General features: G+C 40.5%; 2 protein-coding genes across 2 annotated transcripts in view; both read left to right on the top strand.

The window, feature by feature from the left end:
• The window catches only part of USP40 (ubiquitin specific peptidase 40), an 84541-nt gene that overhangs the window by 54946 nt on the left and 6806 nt on the right, over positions 1-22789 (top strand). Inside the window, exons 22-28 of the mRNA XM_068965420.1 lie at positions 5879-5915; positions 7933-7997; positions 11219-11293; positions 15146-15272; positions 15954-16048; positions 17358-17473; positions 21193-21258. Of these exons, the coding sequence (XP_068821521.1) occupies positions 5879-5915; positions 7933-7997; positions 11219-11293; positions 15146-15272; positions 15954-16048; positions 17358-17473; positions 21193-21258 (581 nt within the window). The remainder of the gene's footprint in view (positions 1-5878; positions 5916-7932; positions 7998-11218; positions 11294-15145; positions 15273-15953; positions 16049-17357; positions 17474-21192; positions 21259-22789) is intronic.
• LOC138073593 (protein phosphatase inhibitor 2-like) lies at positions 11775-12398 on the top strand. The gene is made up of 2 exons (XM_068965422.1): positions 11775-12003; positions 12067-12398. The coding sequence occupies exons 1-2, from the start codon at positions 11775-11777 to the stop codon at positions 12396-12398; spliced, it is 561 nt and encodes a 186-aa protein (XP_068821523.1).

Here is a 22789-nt window from a genome sequence, read left to right as displayed (position 1 = left end):
TCCATGGGATTTTCCAGGCAAGAGTACTGGAGTGGGGTGCTATTGCCTTCCTGCTAAATGCACCCCAGGCCAGCAGTCAGCACAGTTCCCAAGTGGAAAACTTCTTCAAGAAATCAATAGCAGGGTTAAAGGAGACTTAGGAGAAATAGCAGGCAGGCACAGTGTATAGAATTCATATGGGCCTTGATTCAAACCACAGGAGCTTAAATTTGAACATTGACAGGATATTCGTGATTTAGGAATTCTGTATCATAATTATTTACCAGTTACGGTTTTTTAAAGAATCTTCGTCTTTTAGAGATGAGTACTGAACATCAATAAATGAAGCGATACCTGACATGTGCTTCAGAAAAGAATCTGGGGAGCTAGACAGGGGAAATGGGTGGGGGTATTGACAAACAAGACAGGCCGCAGCAGGAACTGAGGCTGGAGACGGGCACTTGAGGGCTCATTTTAAACTCTCTGCATAAGTTTGAAATTTTCTGTGCTTAAACATATTTTTAATAATATATATTTTTTACTCTTTGCTATATGCTGTAAATATTTTCCCAGTTTTTCATTTGCCTATTAACTTTAATGAGTTTTTTGTTGTGGGTGGTTAGCTTTAAAAAAAGGTTTATTACTGACTTACTGCCAGCATGCAATTCATATCACAGGAATCAGACATTAGAGTGTCCCTGACACCCCTCCCTCCACTGCTGTCACCTCCTTCACCTCTCATCCGAATGATCTCCCTGACAGGGTTTGGACTTGTGCTAAATGATTGTAAGGAGGGATATGGGCTAATTGTGGATTGGATGCTGTCAAGAGTTAGGGGCAATTTAGTATCTTATTTATGTTCATACATTGGAAGTGTGAAGAGGGACTGGAGATGCTGTTGATGGAAAGGCAGCAGCTCCAGAGGAAAAGACGGTTAGTCCTTTGTGCCTGGGGTGTGACCTTGGGTAACTTGGGTGTTTTTTCGTTTTGAAGAATGTGTGTCTGTCTTTTGTCCTGAAACCATTGTAGGCAGACTCCTTCCCCATGCCTACCCACTCCCCTCCCCAGAGCTGAAACTGCTGTGTCAAGGCTGTCAGAGGCCGCTGCGTTACTGTGTCTGGTGAGCAGGTCCCAGTCATCTGCTTACTTGCTCTTTGCGCAGCAGTAACATACTTGACGAATTTGTCATTTGCCTTTAGAAGACCGCAGCTCTGTAGGTTCTCATCACGTTTCTCAGGTCTCCCCTTCTCAGTCTGTTTGCTTTTCTGTCTGCCTTATGAGCACCCCATGCTCAGTTCATAGATGCCGTACTCATATATCCAGCTACTCCTTGGCTGTCTGATTGTCATCCCAAATGATAGCATTCCCACAGTGGAGCCCCTGACCCATCTCAAATGCACTTCACTCACATTTTCCTTTTCCATTATGCTGGCGCCATTTTCCACTTGCTTAGGCCAAAACCTTTGAAATCATCTTTGATTCTTTTCTTTCTTTCTTCATTACCAGGTTTTCCAAGAAATCCTTTTGGTTCTACCATCAGGATTTATCAGGGATCTGACATCTCATTCCCTCACTGCTTTCACCGCCTTCACCCCTCATCTGCATTATTCCAGCAGCTTCCTAACTGACCTCTTTGCTTCTAACCTGGCACCTCCCAGGGTACATTCTTACAAAGAAATAGAGCGATCCTTTAAAGTTAAGGTCAGTCAGTCCTCTACACACAGCCCTCCTCTGCTTTCCCATCTCACTTGGAATGAGAGCGGAGCCCCTGAGTTACCTTGCAAGGCCCTTGTGATCTGGCCCTTTGGTATCTTAAAAAAAAAAAAAACCAACAGAACTTGTAACTATTACTCTCACTTGCTCTACTGCAGCCAAGTTGGTTTCTGTGCTGCTGGGCCTTTATCCTGGTGGTTTCCTCTGTCAGAAACACGGTTAAGTTACATGCTTAATCGCTCGTTTCCCTTAAATAAGAGAGGCCTTGAGGCTGCGGCTTTCTGTGAATCCAGTTCTCTTTGGCCCCATTCTATGTTGTTCCCGTCATCGTTTTCTAAACAGTCTTTAATCCTATAGTTGCTTTTATCTTTAATCATACAAGTAATTGTGGATTTAGTCTTAACTTTTTAAACTTTACAGGTAACTAAAAATCCTCCTTAGTTACCACCCTATTCTTGTCCTTTCCTCAGAAGTCACTTTTGTCATTGGATAATGTAATCCCATCCACATCAATAGTGTATCCTCCCACACCTTTGCTGTGTGTGTACCAATGTGTAGTATGTATGTACGTGTAGAAATAAGAGCTTGACTTGGTTTCTTTTAAAATCATAAATTGTATCCTAGAACTTCATTTCATTTAAAATAATTTAAAGATTTTTTAAGGCCAGTAAATATAAATCTCATTTATCCTTTAATTTTTTTAAGACCTTTTCTAGTTTCTGTAAACGTTCCCTGTCAATCCAGGGCTGTCTGGATTGTTTGCCATTTTCCTGTAAGCCAAGCAGGGCAGCAGTCATCATCCCTAGTCATCTCCGTTCTGCTCAGTTATAGCATAAATCAAATTTTACTTACTCCTTTGCCCTAAATCTATTTAAGAATATTTCTCAGCTCAAGAAGTCGGGAGTCTTTAATGACTGTTGTTGTTTTGCTCTGATGTCTGCTCATGACGTGTCTCGTTCACTGAATTGTGCTGCAAGCTCACAGCGTGCACAGTTTTCCCCTTGTGAGTTGGTGTATGATCAGTTGCTTCTTGGATAAATAAAAGCTAATCTCCTTTTATGAGAATTAGTTCAGTTCAGTCAGTCAGTCGTGTCCGACTCTTTGCGACCCCATGAATCGCAGCACACCAGGCCTCCCTGTCCATCACCAGCTCCCAGAGTTCACTCAGACTCAACGTCCATCGAGTCCATGATGCCATCCAGCCATCTCATCCTCTGTCGTCCCCTTCTCCTCCTGCCCCCAATCCCTCCCAGCATCAGAGTCTTTTCCAATGAGTCAACTCTTCGCATGAGGTGGCCAAAGTACTGGAGCTCCAGCTTTAGCATCATTCCTTCCAAAGAAATCCCAGGGTTGATCTCCTTCAGACTGGACTGGTTGGATCTCCTTGCAGTCCAAGGGACTCAAGAGTCTTCTCCAACACCACGCTTCAAAAGCGTCAGTTGTTCAGCGCTCAGCCTTCTTCACAGTCCAACTCTCACATCCATACATGACCACAGGAAAAACCATAGCCTTGACCAGACGGACCTTAGTCGGCAAAGTAATGTCTCTGCTTTTGAATATACTATCTAGGTTGGTCATAACTTTTCTTCCAAGCAGTAAGTGTCTTTTAATTTCATGGCTGCAATCACCATCTGCAGTGATTTTGGAGCCCCCCAAAATAAAGTCTGACACTGTTTCCACTGTTTCCCCATCTATTTCCCAAGAAGTGATGGGACCAGATGCCATGATCTTCGTCTTCTGAATGTTGAGCTTTAAGCCAACTTTTTCGCTCTCCTCTTTCATTTTCATCAAGAGGCTTTTTAGCTCCTCTTCACTTTCTGCCATAAGGGTGGTATCATCTGCATATCTGAGGTTATTGATATTTCTCCCGGCAATCTTGATTCCAGCTTGTGTTTCTTCCAGTCTAGCGTTTCTTATGATGTACTCTGCATATAAGTTAAATAAGCAGGGTGACAATATACAGCCTTGACGTACTTTTCCTATTTGGAACCAGTCTGTTGTTCCATGTCCAGTTCTAACTGTTGCTTCTTGACCTGCATACAGATTTCTCAAGAGGCAGGTTAGGTGGTCTGGTATTCCCATCTGTTTCAGAATTTTCTACAGTTTATTGTGATCCACACAGTCAAAGGCTTTGGCATAGTCAATAAAGCAGAAATAGATGTTTTTCTGGAACTCTTGTGCTTTTTCATGATCCAGCAGATGTTGGCAATTTGATCTCTGGTTCCTCTGCCTTTTCTAAAACCAGCTTGAACATCAGGGAGTTCACAGTTCACGTATTGCTGAAGCCTGGCTTGGAGAATTGTGAGCATTACTTTACTAGCTTGTGAGATGAGTGCATTGTGCAGTAGTTTGAGCATTCTTTGGCATAGCCTTTCTTTGGAATTGGAATGAAAACTGACCTTTTCCAGTCCTATGGCCACGGCTGAGTTTTCCAAATTTGCTGGCATATTGAGTGCAGCACTTTCACAGCATCATCTTTCAGGATTTGAAACAGCTCAACTGGAATTCCATCACCTCCACTAGCTTTGTTCATAGTGATGCTTTTAAGGCCCACTTGACTTCACATTCCAAGATGTCTGGCTCTAGATTAGTGATCACATCGTCATGATTATCTGGGTCGTGAAGATCTTTTTTGTACGGTTCTTCCGTGTATTCTTGCCACCTCTTCTTAATATCTTCTGCTTCTGTTAGGTCCATACCATTTCTGTCCTTTATCGAGCCCATCTTTGCATGAAATGTTCCCTTGGTATCTCTAATTTTCTTGAAGAGATCTCTAGTCTTTCCCATTCTGTTGTTTTCCTCTATTTCTTTGCACTGATTGCTGAAGAAGGCTTTCATATCTCTTCTTGCTGTTCTTTGGAACTCTGCATTCAGATGCTTATATCTTTCCTTTTCTCCTTTGCTTTTCGCCTCTCTTCTTTTCACAGCTATTTGTAAGGCCTCCCCAGACAGCCATTTTGCTTTTTTGCATTTCTTTTCCATGGAGATGGTCTTGATCCCTGTCTCTTGTACAGTGTCACGAACCTCATTCCATAGTTCATCAGGCACTCTATCTATCAGATCTAGGCCCTTAAATCTATTTCTCACTTCCACTGTATAATCATAAGGGATTTGATTTAGGTCATACCTGAATGGTCTAGCAGTTTTCCCTACTTTCTTCAATTTCAGTCTGAATTTGGTAATAAGGAGTTCATGACCTGAGCCACAGTCAGCTCCTGGTCTTGTTTTTGTTGACTGTATAGCGCTTCTCCATCGGTGGCTGCAAAGAATATAATCAATCTGATTTCAGTGTTGACCATCTGGTGATGTCCATATGTAGAGTCTTCTCTTGTGTTGTTGGAAGAGGGTGTTTGCTATGACCAGTGCATTTTCTTGGCAAAACTCTATTAGTCTTTGCCCTGCTTCATTCCGCATTCCAAGGCCAAATTTGCCTGTTACTCCAGATGTTTCTTGACTTCCTACTTTTGCATTCCAGTCCACTCTAACGAAAAGGACATCTTTTTTGGGTGTTAGTTCTTAAAGGTCTTGTAGGTCTTCATAGAACCATTCAACTTCAGCTTCTTCAGCATTACTGGTTGGGGCATAGACTTGGATTGCTGTGATATTGAATGGTTTGCCTTGGAGACGAACAGAGATCATTCTGTCAGTTTACTTATCTGTGCATGCTAAGTCACTTTAGTCATGTCTGCCTCTTTGCAATCCTGTGAACTGTGGCACGCCAGGCTTCTCTGCTCATGGAATTTTCCAGGCAAGATACTGGAGTGGGTTGCCACTTCCTCCTCGAGGGGATCTTCCTGGCCCAGGGATGGAACCCATGTCTCGTAGGTCTCCTGCATTGGCAGGCGGGTTCTTTACCCGGGAAGTCATGGTGAAAGCAATCTAATTAATCATATCTGGTCAGAAATACACTGTTAGTCCTCATAAGAAAATCATACTGCAGACCTGGAAGTGGATGAACGTATAGGTTCTGGTTGTGAACACTGGAAGCTTTTTTTTTCTGCTGATTTGGCACCTCATTAGCCCTTAAGGAGTGCCTACCTAACCAGTTAACCATGTATGTCTTTATCTATTTGAGAGTTGTTAAATATAATCAGACTCAGATAGTCCCAGGGTCAAAAGAAAGGTGTTTCTCGTACTGTAACTCAGAAACAGAACTACAAATGAACATAATTTTTTTTCTTAACAGTGTCTGAAGATAATGCTGGACAAATGTGGCCTCACAGGTGGGTTACAGACTGTGATGATGCATAAGCTTGTCCCCGTCCTTTACTTTTAATGCATTTTCTATAAGCCTAATGAAAACTTTTCAGACTTGTTTTTCTCCAGGGTTGTCAGCTATTCACATAATTCTCCTGATTCTTCTTTGAAGGCTAAAAGGAAACTAGGCGTAGGTTAGCCTCCATCTAAGGAAGGAAAGCCTAGATAGGCTCCAGCAGAGATACAGAAGAGATAAGGTTAAGATTTAGACCCGCTGGAATTTCCTAGATCTTTTACCAATTTTTTTTAACCTCATTAATTCAGCATTTCAGTATGTTGTGTTTGATCCCAGTATTTCTATGTAAAGAAGGAATGTAATATGAATGAAAAAAATAAACCCAGGATATTTTGAAGTGGCTACCCAGGTGGAGCCATGTGAGCGAGCTTGAGGAGGCATCAAGCTGGTTTCAGTAGACTGAGAGCTTGCCGTTCTCTGCACCGGAGTAGAAGCCTGGGGCTCCATCACCCAGCAGCGACATTTGCTTGCTCAGGCTCAGGGCTCTCTTCTAGGAACTTACTGCGGTACCTTGTTTCATCTCCACACTAGTCCTCCCAGCAGGGATCCTCACTTGTTCCCATTTCTTAGGTGCAAAGAATGGCTAAACAGCTCACCCAGAGTTATACCACAAGTAGCTAGGTGGCTCTGATTTCACAACTCTTGATTTCTTTCTGCCATGCTGTGCTGTGACGTAATGGTGTTCACTCTTAATTTACTGGTATTGTTTTTTTTAAACATACTTATATTAAGTTAAATATCAATACAACTTACTGCATTTAAAGAGACTTCCCAGTTGGTGCTAGTGGTAAAGAATCCACCTGCTAATGCAGGCAGACTAAGAGACACAGGTTCAATCCCTGGGTCGGGAAGATCCCCTGGAGGAGAGCATGGCAACCCACTCCAGTATTGTTGCCTGAAGAATCCCACGGGCAAAGGAGCCTGGCCGGCTGCAGTTCATAGGATCGCACAGAGTCGGACACCAATGAAGGGACATACCTGTGCTGCGTTTTAAACTAGAAAGAATCGCAAAAGAGGGTCTACAGTGAAAGTGTTAGTTGCTCAGTTGTGTCCAACTCTTTGTGACCCCATGGACTGTAACCCACCAGGCTCCCCTGTTCATAGAATTTTCCAGGCAAGAATACTGGAGTGGGTTGCCATCCCCTTCGCTAGGAGACCTTCCCAACCCAGGGATCGAACCCGGGTCTCCCACCTTGCAGGCAGATTCTTTACTGTCTGAGCCATGAGAGGGGGATTCAAAACCTGTGGCCTGTGCAGAATAAATATGAGATCTGTGTTTATTTCCTGGATTTGGATCTTCTTTTGGTGAGTGGGGGAGTTGATTGTTATAAAACATCACTAATTTTTTAGTAACCAAGATTTTCAACTTTTACTCAGCTCCCTCTCCTCAAAAAAAAAATATTCTCTTCCCATTTTGTCAGTGTAATAAACATGCTGAAAATCTGAAATCTAATTAACATTTGTAAATGTTCTTTTATACCCAATTCATTAAACTGCTGTACTGAAAGCAGTTTTTTGTTAGGGTAACTGCTGATTGACAGGAACAGTTTTGTTGTACATGTTACCAGTTGCTGAGTAACGTTAGCGTGTATTTACGTCCAAGACAACTTTGTGATTTCAGAAGGGATTCTATGCTTGTGTGTACATCTGTTTACACTTAACGTGTGATGTAGACATGCATATGTACATGTAAATAATAAAGGTATAAATAGATGCTGCATACTAGTACCAAGTATTTTTATTTGCAGGCATATAGTACTTGGTGGAATAGACAGAAGATTCACCAAGTTGGGGCAGCAAGTTAATTTTTTTCATGGTCTGAAGAGATGATTTACTTTTAAAATTAGTCAATAATTATTAGATTATATCCCATTTGACATTCATTTATCCAGACGGGTCATTCCTGGAAAACTCATAAACCGTATTATTCTGACTTTTTTTCCATCCTGATTTTGATTCCTTCCTAGGAGACACATGGCATTTACGAAAAATGGATTGGTGCTTTGAAGCTGGGGAGCCTTTATGTGAAGAAGTAAGATTCTTTCTATACATTTCATTTGCAAAGTGATTGTTTTGTGTTTTCCTAAGGATACCACCCTATTCATGTGAATGAATTCTAGAGAAAGCTTCCTTTTTTAGGATACAAGAATCCTTATGTGGATCTACTTTCCTTTCTTCTCACTGTAGTTTTTTCAGAGTCAGAGGGAAAGTTTCAGCTAAGTGGGAACATATCTAACGTATATATTGAGTCCTCTTTTGATAAGTGAATATGTCTCTAGTGGTAGTTCTTCATTAAGAGGCAGAGAACTACGGAGAACAAAGGACCAGTGAAGAATTTGAAGATAAGCTCTCAATTTTGAAACCTGAATGTTTTAATCTCAAGAGTTTCTTTGTAAGTTGATGATGGCAGAATTCATCTTAGCAGCCAATCACTTAGGCTCTGCTTCAAGCTACATCTCTAAATCCCGCCAGACACTTAGGATAAGACGTAGGAGCAAAGTTATAGGATGGTTGGAGTCTGGTTACTCTTCTTCCTCTTGTTTTTGATTTTTATAGAAGTATAGTTGATTTAGAGTATTAGTTTTAGGTGTACAACACAGTGATTCAGTTAAAAAATATATATATTTAGTCTATTTCAGATTCTTTTTCATTTGCTGGAGTGGGTTGCCACGCTCTCCTCCAGGGGATCTTCCTGACCTAGAGATTGAACCCCTGTCTCCTATGTCTCCTGCATTGGCAGACAGGTTCTTTACCACTAGCACCACCTGGGAAGCCCTCTTGCTGTTATAGGTTATTATAAGATACTGAGTATAATTCCCTTGGCTATACAGTAGGTCCTTGTTGGTTATATATTTTATACATAGTAATGTATATATGTTAATCCCAACCTCCTAATTTATCCCTCCTCCACTTTCCCCTTTGATAAACATAAATTTGCTTTCTTTGTATGTGAGTCTATTCTGTTTTGTAAATAAGTTCATTTGTACCAATTTTTAGGTTCTACATGTAAGCAATGTATATTTGTCTTTTTATCTTACTTAACTTAGTATGATAATCTCTTAAGTCCATCCATGTTGCTCCAAATAGCATTATTTCATTCTTATTTTTCGGACTGAGTAATTTCCATTGTGTGTGTGTGTGTGCGCGCGCCACATCTTCCTTATCTGTTCATCTGTCGATGGACACTCAGGTGGCTTCCATGTCTTGGCTTTTGTAAATAGTGCCACTGTGAACATCGGGTTGCATGGATCTTTGCAGATTAGAGTTTTCTCTGGATATATGCCCAGGAGTAGAATTGCTGGATTATATGGTAACTCTTATTTTTAGTTTTTTAAGGACCCTCCCTACTGTTCTCCATAGTGACTGTACCAATCTACAGTCCCCCCAACAGTTTAGGAGGGTTCCCTTTTCTCCACACCCTCTCTACCATCTATTATTTGTAGACTTTTTTGATGGCCCCTCTGACTGGTGTGAGGGGATTCCCCATTGTAGTTTTGCTTTGCATTTCTCTAGTAATCAGTGATGTTGAATGTCTTTCCATGCTGGTTAATCTCCTTATTGCTGTTCCAGGTAGCATCAGGCCTCACAGTCCAGATCTGTGGCCTCAGATGGTTGTGCTCAGTACAACCCTTTCCCCCAGGCTTTATATGCCTGCTTTCGGTTCAATGAGAGTCTGGCATCAGCAGAGGCTGATTTAAAGCAGGGCCTTCCAGGGAAAGATCTTTGCTGTGTAACAGCCAATAGAGAGGCCCCTGTGAGTCCTGGCCAGGAATTTGACAGCCTAGAGTAAGAAGTGGACCTCAAAGAATTGTCAGGACATAAAGTTTGGATGTCAGAAGAGTTTATTTCGTCAAATATTTGCCTCATTTTCTTCTCTTACTAATTCTCAAACCAGTATCAAACAGTTCATCTAAAAGCAAACTCATTACCTTCAGAACTGGCTCCACTTCACAGATTTGCTGTTAGTCTTTCTCATCCTAGCCTTTTCCAGTCCCACGTGTGGCTTACCCTCCTTACCTGACGTGGGTCATATTTGGTCCTGGCCTTCAGAGACCTGTAAGTCTTTCCAGTCTTTCTCAACCAATTCCATTGCTGGCCTCCTGGTTCAAACCCTGATTTTTGGTCTTTTGTTTCATTTTGGTGTTTTTTGCCTCTTGCCTGAGTTACTACAGCTGGCGTCCCTAAGCCCAGGTATTCATTCCCCACTTCATATCAGTATGTCACAGGTCTGACAACTTAGGGTGATCTTTAAAAATCCTCTTCACAGAAATCTTGAGTGGCTTTTTAAAAGCAACTGAAAACTCCCTTTTTTCTGTTCCACACCTCTTTGACCTGTGACCCATTTCCCACCCAGTTTTCTTTCCTGTTACTCTCCAGCAGATACCTCCCACTCTAATTAATCTAGTCTCTTAGCTCTTCCCCTTTATGTAAATCATATATGCAAATCATACTGACCCTTGACGTAACCTTGACTTTGCCTTGTTCTTCTTTTTTTTGTGATAATTTTGTTTGTTTACTTTTTGGCTGTACCGGGTCTTCGTTGCTGCGCAGGCTTTCGCTCGTTGCATTGAGAGGAGGCTGTTCTTGGTTCCGGTGCCCGGCTTCTCTTTGCAGTGGCCTCTTTCGTTGGAGTGCAGACCCTAGGGTGCACGGACTCAGTAGTTGCGGCCCCTGGGCTCTGAGCTGTTTTTAGATTTTATGGTCCAGTTAAAAAATTAAATATAAAAAATAGGAAATAAAACTACATACAGTTGATGGAAATAAAACTACCTACTGTTGACGGGCTCAATAGCTGTGGCTCATGGGTGGCATGTGGGATCTTCCTGGATCAGGGATCAAACCTGTGTCTCCTGCATTAGCAGGTGGATTCTTTACCACTGAACCACCAGGGAAGTCCTGCCGTGTTCTTCTTTCCTTGAGAAATTCCTTGTTTCCTCTGACTTTTCCAAATCCAGCCCATCTTTTAAGCTTAACTAAAATTTTATCTTCTGTAAATTAGTCTGCCATTTTTCATCTCATCCATCTTCCTTCCTTTAATCTTTTAAGGTTCTTAATTATACAGTTTTAATACATAATGATGTACTGTTTTATAGTCTTAGCTTATTTCCATCTCTTCAATATCTGCTTCATTATTCGTCTGCTTATTTCTTGAAATGATAATAGAGGCATCAGTGTGTTTTTTTGAAAGATTGAATGGTCTCTTTATTCCTTCCAGAAGTCATAAATGACAAAAAAGACTTTCTGTGTTTCTAGGATGCAAAGCTGAAAGAGCTTATGATCTGTTCTGGAGATACTTTGCTTTTAATTGAAGGAAAACTTCCTCCTCTGGTAAGACTTCGCTCCCAAGTAGACATTTTGTAAATAACAGTTTCTGTGTTGTGATTGCAAAGATGTTATGTTCTCATCGTGTGAAAATGGGGAAATACAATCATAATGAATATAGAGTACTTACCCCAAATTCTACCAGTCAGATAGCTACCATACTTTACATCTTTATATATTTTCTTCCATCAACTGTATGTAGTTTTATTTCCTATTTTTTATATTTAATTTTTAACTGGGTAGAGTGCCGGTGGCCAAGGGCTCGCAGAGGGCTGCCAGCCACGCGGCGTCGGCTAGACGCCAAAGCGTCCGAGTTGTTGTGTCGTGGCAACAACTCTGGTGGCTGTCTCCGAGACAGCAGGTGCGGCCGCTTCAGCCCCAGGCGGGCTCGGCGGCTGCCTGGCGAGTTTCTGCTCACGCCCAGCCCTTTCCTTCCTGTACTCGGCGCCAAGCAGCAACGCTGAGCCGACCGCCGGAGCAGCAGGCAATGGCGGCCTCGACGGCCTCGCACCGGCCCATCAAGGGGATCCTGAAGAACAAGAGCTCTACGACTTCCTCTGTGGTGTCCTTGGCCGAACAGCCTGGCAAGAGTGTCGACGAAGAGCTGAGTAAAAAGTCCCAAAAGTGGGACGAAATGAACATCCTGGCGACCTATCATCCAGCAGACAAAGACTACGGTTTAATGAAGATAGATGAGCCTAGCACTCCTTACCACAGTATGGTAGCTGATGATGAAGATGCATTGAGTGATTCAGAAACCACTGAAGCCCTGACCCCAGATATCTTAGCTCGGAAATTAACTGCTGCTGCTGCTGAAAGCTTGGAACCAAAGTATCGAGTTCATGAACAAGAAAGCAGTGGAGATGAGGATAGTGACCTCTCACCTGAAGAACGAGAAGAAAAGCGACAGTTTGAAATGAAAAGGAAGCTTCACTACAATGAAGGACTGAATATCAAGTTAGCTAGACAGTTAATCTCAAAAGACCTAAATGATGAGGAGGAGGATGAAGAAATGTCAGAGATTGCAGCTGGAGAAAGCATGAATATGGAAGAATCAAGTCAAGGATCTGCTACAAGTGACCAACTGCAAAACAAATCACAGAGTTCATAGAAGAGATTTTTTTCAACACAGTAATTGTCAAATACAAACTCTGTTACTATAATATACTGCTTCTTGTTCTCTACAATTCATGACTTAAGTACCAAAATACATACCAGTTATTATATATTGCCAAGAATTAAATAACTTCAGAGACTAATTAGACTGAAAATGCCTAATTGATACATATATTCTTGTGCCTAGTACTTCACCACAAATACAACATAATGTCATCCAAAACTACGTTACTTTTGTAAGAACGCTGGTTAATTTGTATAAGATATATAGCCTTTTATGCTTTAGAAATTAATATCTTTTGGGGAGGGAGAGGGGATCTAATTTATTTTCTTCACTTCTAGATGTGATAGCTCTTATAAAAGGTTGGGTTTTTAAAAAATCAAAATCCAGTTAGAACAGCAGATCATATAGGCTGATAAATATATTGTCTGAAAAGTATTTTAACACATGTCTTCAACTTGTGTGTTTAATTGAAAAGGAGTACGTTATGAGTTACTGTTGCATTTTCTGGCATACTGCCTTTAAAATTCCTGTTGAGTTTCTTTTATGTTTACAAGGAAAGGATTAAACTTTTTCTCATCAAAAAAAAAAATTTTTAACTGGACCATAAAATCTAAAAACAGTCAGTATATCCAGTGCATGACTTAGCACAATTTAATTCATCTATATCCCTGTTGTTTGGAGTTCAGTTTGTTTTAAACTTTTTGTTCTTATCAATAGAATAAATATAAATCCTTCTTAAGACAATTCTAAAGATGGAATTAACAAGCCAAATCGTTTTCCCAAAGAGTTGAACCAAGTTTGCAGTCCTAGTGTGGGTCTTGCGGGGGCTCGTGCCACTCCTCTGCATAGACCCTGCGTATGGCCACTCAGAAAAGCCAATATTTAGTAGTAATTGTTTTTATTAATGTGGACACATATAAAGAGGAAAATAAAATTACCCCAAATTCTAGCACTCAGACAATCATTTGCTTATGATTAGAAAATTCAGACAATGTAGAAGCCTACAGAATGATTAACAGAAGTTTCTCTTATATCTTTCTCTCCAGAAAGAGTCCAATTATTTTTCCTTTCTTGTACTTCCAAGAAAAACATTGCACCTGTTTGTATGTTGAGTGTGAATATGTGCATAGCCTTTTCAAAGTTTACATAAAGGGGATCATACTCTATGCACTGTTTTATTCCTGTGTTTTTTTGTTTTCATTTAGTATGTCTTGAGGATCTCTACACATCAGCACATACAGACCTACCTTTTTCTTTTTCATGACTTCAAAGAATTGTCGTATTTTATACCGTGCTCTTTAATTTTTGAATATGAAGGATATAAAAAGCTGGGCCAGGAAGAGGAGGTCCCATCCCTGTGGTGTCTGTCCTCCCTCCACTGGCAGCCAGCTTCCCCTGTATCCTTCCAGAAGCACGTGCTTCGATACACACACGTGTGTATATGGAGCATGCATGTGCACATTCATGTGTATATACATATTTCTATTTACAGCAAAGATTATAAACTTGGCACTGCATTCTGCACCTAGCTTTCTTTGTTAATGGTTTATCCCCATATATATGCTGCATCCATACACAAAAAGTTGTCTCATTCTGTTTGATGTGTATGGAGGCTCCCATGAGTTATTTAACCAGCAGAGTTAGGTTGTTCCCAGTCTTGTGTTGATGCAAATAACACTGCCAAAAATACTGCCTGTTTGCCGTTTTGCACATATGTATCCACAGGATAAATTCCTGGAACTGAAATTTCTTTGTCAGAAGTTATGGCCTGCTGTAATGTACCAGTCTTCTAAAAAGGGACCTTGAGGTTGGTTCATGGTTTTTGCTGCCATAAACAATTTGCAGTGAATATCTCAGTATGCATGGGCCAGTATATCAGAAGATAAAATCCCAGCCATAGAATGGCTGGGTCAGAGGGTTTGGGCATTTTAAATTTTGACAGCCCCAAATTACTTTCCAGAAACTTGGCAGCAGTTTATACTCTGGCACCAATTTACAAGAGTTTAGGTTTGAACTGAATGAAAAAAAATAGAGTTTTTTGCTCTGATTTACATTATTTATTTATTGCGTGGAAGTTGAGTGTTTATTAATTGTCACCAATTTGATAAACAGAAAAATATTCAATTTTAGCATGCATTTCTTGAAAAATATGTATTTGAAAATATGTTTTTTCCCCCACATTCTCATCTTCTATTGTTGGAAATTGACCACTGTAGCATAGTTAATCTATTCAGGTTCTTTACTAACTCAAAAAAGGGGAGGGAAAGAACCAGTTAAGTTAGTAAAACTGAAATTACAGAATGTGTTTTAGGAGATGGGTTAATTTCATGTAGTTGTTATATAGGAATGCACCTTCGATCAATAGACTGTTGCTTCTCTGTAGAAAGTTCCTTTAGAAAGTTTTATAAATTAAAAACCGCATGTAACTGGTGTATTGTGCTACGGTGCTCTTCCAATGTAGTTTGTTCTGTCTAACATTTTGTTAGTTTGTTTATACTTTTCACTTATCGTAGTTCCTAATTTATAGAACATTAGTCCCATTCATCCTAGATACTGATTTTTATGATTTTAAACTTTTGAATGTAAAAGTGGTAAATGATAATGTATGATGGCTAACACATACATCTTACGGAAAAATACTAAATTCAGGAACACTTTCTATATCAAGAAGTTTCTCTGTGGAAGTGGAAGTTGACTTAATCTGTGTGCATCAGCAGTTCGAAATCTCCATTCCTCAGGGTTTCCTGACAGTGCCCATCTGGTGGTACCAGCCTCGGGGGCCGCTGCATCACTGGAAGAATCACCAGGACCAGACGAATTGTACCCTTTCTCAAGGCAGCGTCTGGAAAGCCAGTTCCACTCCAGGTGAGAACACAACAGAATTACATCAGCCAGTGTGTCATAAAGAAAAGTAAAATGACTGCTTCTGCTGAGAAGCAACAGAAATGTATGTTTTTAAAATAGACTTAAATTACAACAAAATCTATGTGTTCTGTAATTCATAGCATAATAATAATACCATCCTATTTTTATACAGTGATTTGTATGTAACCTCTATAAAATACCATCCTGTTTTGCTTTTTTATTTTTGGGTGGTTTTTTTTTGGCTTTACCTTTCATTTGCCATCTGTTATTTTTATTATCTTTATTATTATGGCAGTGTATCCAGTTTTTTCAAGGAATTTTTATATATTATCTCTCAAGCTCCCCATGGCAGTAGGAATAGCAGCCCCTTCACTGTAACAGACAGGACATTGAAGCTTCCGTTGCTTTCAGTGACAGCACAGTGTGAATGAAATGCCTCAGACTCATCCTGGCAGAAGACGCGGGCTTATGCCCACACTGCGCCCCCTGGCAGCCCGTCTGCCAGACCCCGCTTCCTCCCCATGAAGTCCTGAGAAGCTGACTCGAAGCCTGCAGATACCAAGTTGCTTGGATAGAATTGTACTAAGCCTGTGTGCAGTATCCCAGCACAGCCTGTATTTCAGAAATATGAGCTAAGTTCATCTAAAGCTCCTGTCAGAAGTCTCACTCTGTCCTTTGCAGGTGCTCCCAGTGACGCACACACAGAAGTTTCCCTCTGGTACTTGGGAGACCTTGAAATCTCAGAAGATGCCACCTTAGGGGAGCTGAAGTCTCAGGTCAGCCTTCCTCCTACAGCGAACCCTAGTGGTGATCTGGCTGCTTCCAGTGAGATATTAATATATTCTTCTATTTCCTTTCCCCTCAATTACAGTCTGTTCTGATATGGCATGTGTTCTATGCCATGTTCAGTGGTGAGTACCGCACAGGCCACACACGCACGCTGCTCGGGGGCTCCCGGGCTCGCTCAGTCACCCTGTGGCTCCCTCTCTTCCCACTCCGACAGGCATGCTCTGCTTCCATTTGACTGTCTTCTCAGTGACTTGCAGCTTATGTTCATTTTGATTTTTTTAGGGAAACATTTGTTGGAACATTTGTAAAGCATTCACTTTATTTACATTGTTTTTGCACCATTGTGATTCATGTGTTAAATGTGGTTAGCAAAAGCTGTGTTGTCAGTTGCCCAGGAGGTCAGAATCTTTATGTTAGAATGTTAAACTAGATATTGCATTGTTTTCTTGGACATTAATATTCACAGACAGAGTGCTCTGTCCAAATGGAAAGGCTCGGGTGAATACAACACAAAATACTTAAGAAGCATCTTAACTCTCAGTGGACTAAAATGAACATCCTTCTTCCTCATAAAGGAAAAAGGGTAGGGGCATGTAAGTTAAGTATCAGTCACTGATTGACTTATCCTGTGTATCCTCACTGTCTGAAATACCTTTCTCAAAAAAAGCAAATGATCTTATTCTCTTAAGAACAAGAAGGAAGCAACTTTTTTTCTTATATTGGATTAAAAGATACAAAATTACTGTTTATAGATTAAAAAATGGATGAATATTGACCGTGTCATATAATACAACCTAAGTATATGAATAGATATCCACCCTACAGAATTAGTGCAGTGGTTTGGGCCTAGCAGTTGGATCCAGAGATTCTGCAATATTTCAAAATAGAAAGTCATTTCCTTGGCAAAGGAAACACTGTTGAATGATAGTAGCACAGATGGAAACTGAAGACAAGTCCTTGCTTTTATTAGAGTGGCCTCTGCTTTTGAGTTACAGTCGCTTTTGAGTTACAGTCACATAGAAATTAAAGTTTCATTTTCTAAAACATAATCATTAAAAAGGAGTTTTTGACTCAGAAATAGAAAAGTCACTTAGCTCTCAAGGTGATTTCAGCATAGAGGAATACAAAAGTGACTCAGGATTAATTTCATGTAAGAGAGCTTCCTGTGGGTTTCTGGTAGATACTGTCATCACTTGAGAAGCTGTCTCCCTCAGATGTCATTGTGTAGCGCTTCATTTTTTCCCTAAAGCAGTCTGTTTTTAAGAGTGCGTTTTCAGTTGTGTGTGTCTTTTCTAGGCCATGACCTTGCCCTCCTTGGAGTTTTCCATCCCATCCCCAGCCTTCCTCAGAGCCTGGACAGTGGAAAGTAAGCGCCCAGGCCGGCTTTTACGAGTCCACCAGCAGCAGCTCAAGTAGGTTTCTTGGTGAGCACTCCCTAACAGCCCATTCCAGGTCATTCACATTGTCAAGTGGACAACACTTGTTATCACAAACTCTGAGACAACTTCAGTTTTTCATATTAAGTAAAAATATAGTTTTGCCTGTTTTTACTTTGGTCCAGAGACTGTGAGCAAAATATTGAGTGTTTTTTCCCCCAGCTTTATTGAGATATAATTGATATATAAGAATCTGCCTAAAATGCAGGAGACCTGGGTTAGGAACATCCCCTGGAGAAGGGAATGGCAACCCACTCCAGTATTCTTGCCTGAAGAATTCCATGGGCAGAGGAACCTGGTGGGCAACAGTCTATGGAGTTGCAAAGAGTTGAACATGACTGAGCAATTTTAACTCACTAACACTGTATAAGTGTATTGATTTGACAGACATATATTGCAGAATGATTTTACCACCATAGTGTTAGCTCACACCTCCATCACATCATATAATTGCCATTTTTTTTGTGAGAACATTTAAGATCTACTCTCTATCAGCAACTTTCAAGTATATAATATAGTATTATAAGATAAGTACGTATGTAATACAGTGTTATAAGTACGTCCTGGGGATGTCAGGTACAGCATGCCGATTATAGTTTATAACTGAAAGTCTGTACCCTTTGATCAGCATCTTCCCTTTTCCCTTCCCAGCCCCTAGAAACCACTATTCGAGTCCCTGTTTCTATTAGTTCAGCTTTTTGGATTCCACATGTAAGTGATGTCACGCAGCAGTGGCCCTATCTCCCTTAGCATAATGCCCTCAGTGTCTGTCTGTGTTATCTCAAGCCACCGGATGTCCTTTCTTAGGGCTGCATGATATTCCTCTGTGTGTGTGTCTGTGTGTGTGTGTGTGTGTGTGTGTGTGTCTGTGTGTGTGCGCGCGCACGCATACCCGTAAACCACACCTTGATCCATTCTTTCAGTAAAGACACTAGGTTTTTCCGTCTCTTGCCTACTGCACATAGTGCTGCAATGAGCCTGGGAGTGCAGATCATCTCTTCAAAACCCTGTTTCCGTTTCCTTTGGGGAGGTGCCCAGCAATGGGATTGCTGGATCATGTGATAGTTCTTTTTTTAATTTTTTGAGGCACCTCCATACTGTTTTTCCATAGTGGCTGAACCAATTTACATTCCCACCGGCCTTGGACAAGGGTTCCCTTTCCTCCACACCCTCACTGATACTTGTCCTCTCTTGTCTTTTCAATGGTAAGTGTTCTGACAGGTGTGAGATGGTATCTCATTGTGGATTTGGTTTGTGTTTCCCTGATGATTAGTGATGTTACCTTTTTATGTACCTGTTGGCTATTAGTATGTCTTCTTTAAAAAATTTCTGTTCACATCCTCTGCCATTTTTTAGTCAGATTGTTTGCTTTTTGCTATTGAGTTGTATGAGTTCTTAATATAATTTTAACACTAACCCCTTAGCTTTGCAAATACTTCCTCCTACTTCATAGACTGCTCTTTAATTTTTGATGGCTTCCTTTGCTATGCAAAGCTTTCTAGTTTGATGTAGTCCCACTTGTTCATTTTTGTTTTTATTGCCTTTGCTTTTAGTGTCAAATCCAAAAAGAAATCACGCCACAGCTTCACCCTCACGGTTTTCTTTTGGGAATTTTACAATTTCAGGTCTTATGTTCAAATCTTTTAATCAGTTTTAAGTTGATTTTTGCACATGGTGTAAGATAAGGATCTTTCATTCTTTTCTTTTGCATGAGACTGTCCAGTTCCGCCCCGCCAGCACCATTTATTGAAGAGACTCTTCCCTATTGTGGGTTCTTAGCTTCCATGTTATAAACTGATTGGCCTGATATGCAAGTGTCCATTTCTGGGCTCTCTTTTGTGTTCCACTGATACGTGTGTGTTGTTTATGCCAGTACTACACTGTTTTGATAACTGTATGTTTATAGTATAGTTTGAAATCAGGGGGCATGATGCCTTCAGCTTTTTTCTTCTTTCTTAGGAAAAGATTGCTTTGGCTATTTGAGGTCTTTTGTAGGTTTATAAAAATTTTAGAACTGTTTCTATTTTTAATTGCAAAATGCTGTTGAAATTCTGACAGGGATTACATTGAACTTATAGATTTGGTGGGAGGGGGGTGGCGGGTAGTGTGGACGTTTGAACAGTATTCTGCCAGTCCATGACCATGGAATCGCTCCGTTTATTTGTGTCTTCAGTTTGTTACATCAGCGTCTTGGTAGTTTTCAGTACACAGGTCTTTCACCTCCTTGGTTAAATTTATTCCTAAGTATTTTATTTTTTTTGATGCTGTTGGGATTGTTTTCTTAATTTCTCTTTCTGATAATTTATTGTCATTATATAAAATGCAGCTGATTTTTATACATTGATTTTGTGTCCTGCAACCTTGCTGAATTCATTTATTAGTGGTTTTTAATCTGTTTAGTTATTTATTTCTTTTTGGCTGTGCTGGGTCTTCGTTGCTTTTTGCGCAGGCTTTCTGTCCTTGTGGCTAGTGGTGCTCCTCCTCTTCCTTGCACTGTGAAGGCTCCTCCATGGGGTCGCGTCTCCTGTGGACTACAGGTTCTGGAGCACGGACTCAGTAGTTGTGGCCCTCACTTAGTTGCTCTCAGGTGTGTAGAATCTTTCCGGGCCAGGGATCAAACCTGTGTCCCCTGCATTGGCAGGCAGATTCTTATCTACTAGGCCACCAGGGAAGTCCCCATTTATTTAAGAAGTTTTGTTTTGTTTTGTTTTGGTGGAGTCTTTAGAGGTTTCTGTAAATATCATCATGTCATCCACAAACGGAGACAATGTTACTTCTTCTTTTCCAACCTGGATTCCTTTTCTTTGCTAATTGCTCTGACTAGCACTTCTGCTACTGTGTTGGATATGAGTGGTATGAGCGCATCCTCGTGCTGTTCCTGATCTTAGAGGAAGAGCTTTCAGCTTTTCACTGTTGAGTGTGATACTAGCTATGGGCTTGTCAAATAAGACCTTTATGTTGTTGAATACCCAGTTTGTTGTGAATCTTTAATGTGAAAGAATGTTGAATTTTGTCAAATGCTTTCTCTGCATCTGTTGAGATGATCATCTCCTTCATTCTGTTAATGTGGTTTTGTTACATCAATTGATTTGCAAATGTTGAGCCATCTTTGCATCCCTTGCATAAATCCCACGTGTTCATAGTGTATGATCCTTTTAATGTATTGCTGAATTTCTTTTGCTAGTATTTCTTTGCAAATTTTTGCAGCTATGTTCATCAGGGACATTGGCCTTTAATATTCTTTTCTTGTAATGTTATTGTCTGATTTTGATATCAAGGTAATTCTGGCCTCATTGAATGAGTTTGGAAGTGTTCCCTCCTGATTTGTTTTTTTATTTGAAAGAGTTTGGGAAGGATTGATATTAAATCTTTTATCATCAGTAAAACCATCTGGTCCTCAACTCTTTTTTGTTAGGAGGTTTTTAATTGCTGATTCAATCTCATTACTAATTGGTCTGTTCAGATTTTCTGTTTCTTCATGATTCAGTCTTGGTAGGTTGTATATTTCTAGGAATTTACCATTTCTTCTCAGTTGTACAATTTGTTGCTGTATAATTTTTCATGGTAGTCTATTAAATTTTCAGTGTTCTTATATGGTATACTGTTTCACTTAAGAATACTTGAAATTGTTTTTTTAAAAAACCTTTAAAAAATTAATATGTCATTCAGTATTGTTTTGTTCCATTTGTTATCAGGGAATATAAATTGGGAAAGAGAACTGAGATCTGCTTAGAGCCCCTTCAGAAAGAAGAAAACTTGGGGTAAGACATCCTGCTACACATACAAAATTACATACATGTCTGCTCACAACAAGGCTTCCCTGTGGGCTCGGTGGTAAAGAATCCTCCTGCCAATGCAGGAGACGTGGGTTCGATCCCTCTGTTGGGAAGATCATCTGGAGAAGGAAATGGCAACCCACTCCAGTATTCTGGCCTGAAGAATCCCATGGACGCAGGAGCCTGGTGGGCTACAGTCCACAGGGTCCCAAGAGAGCCAGACATGACTTAGCAGCTAAACAACAAGAACTGACCCCAATGGATAGTTTCTTTACTATTAAGTTGTTAAAATTTCAAGCGTTTTTTTTCACTGCTTCTAATGAGTCTGGCAACTTAAAACAGATTATGTTCTAGAAATGTGTTTGTATATCTGGTATCTAGATCTTAGAATTCATTTTTCCATAAAAACATTAATTTCTCAGTCAGTCCCAGTGCATACTGAACGCATAATGATCTTAAATGTAAGCAAGACGCTCGCCCTCAGCTCTTATCAGTGCCTGAAGACAGTCTGGTCAGACTGATAGGAGCACCCGACATGCTGCTCCTCGTCCCGAGTTTTCCATCCTGATGCCCCCTGATGCACACTTGCTGAATCATCCGTCGTCATCTGTCTCCTACTAGAACGTTCGCTTTGGGAGAGCAAGCGCTCTGTTTCCTGGTCAGGCTGCATCCCCACTATCTAGGGTGGCGCCTTTGTCACAGTCAGTTTGTGTATTGAATAAAGAAGCACCCCAGAGTTGTCCGTGAGCAAACATAACTATTCTTTTTTTCATTATAGGACTTTCTTGTGTAAGACATTTTTGTCAGTAACACCAAATACTAAGTTCTGCCCAACATGATGATTCTCATTGCCCGCCTGTATAACAAGTGTGTTCTTTCAACCATATCTGGCCTTCACTTAATCCCACTGTTTTATAAAAAGACATTCTTAGTGCAAATTACTCTAGTAGTTCCCCGGAGGGGAGTTTCTGGATCAAACAGTATGGACGTTTTAAACCTCTTAAATCATTAAATTCATTTCCATTAAAATAAATCATTAAGGTACATCAATTTGTATTCTCACAAGCAGGGTTTCTAAGGATTTACTTCACCTCACTGTCAAGCCATCATTGAGTGTTGTCATTGTTTAAATGTTTGCTAAATTCATAAATGAAAAATGGTTATTTTGTTTCATTTGCCTCAGTGGTTTGATCACTAGTAAGATTGGGGCATTTGTTCAAAGGTTTGTAGGCCATTTATATTTTGTATGTGAATTGTTTGATATATATTGCCTGTTTTTAATGATGTCTTAGCTCTTCCTATAATACAGAATATTGTGCAGTTTGACCCTCTGTCAGTATTTGTTGTGAGCAGTGTTTTTTTGAAGACCACGTTGTGTACTTACTTAGACCCCCTTCCTCACTGGCACTTCTGTCCTGTACTGACCTCCAGAGCACTCTTGTCCTCCCTCAGTGGGGACCCTGTCTCCTTGGGGTCCTCAGCAGCCCGTCTCCTCCTTGGCAACCCCTGCGTCTGC

The sequence above is a fragment of the Capricornis sumatraensis genome, chromosome 2 (assembly GCF_032405125.1).
Source record: "Capricornis sumatraensis isolate serow.1 chromosome 2, serow.2, whole genome shotgun sequence".
Classification (NCBI taxonomy): Eukaryota; Metazoa; Chordata; class Mammalia; order Artiodactyla; family Bovidae; genus Capricornis; species Capricornis sumatraensis.
This window is presented reverse-complemented; position numbering and strand designations above follow the sequence as displayed.

Bases quoted from the DNA above. Each gene is read 5' to 3' on its own strand.
- LOC138073593 (XM_068965422.1), top strand. From the start codon at position 11,775: ATGGCGGCCTCGACGGCCTCGCACCGGCCCATCAAGGGGATCCTGAAG. The intron at 12,004-12,066 runs GTATGGTAGCTG...CCCTGACCCCAG, and splicing joins GCCTAGCACTCCTTACCACA to ATATCTTAGCTCGGAAATTA.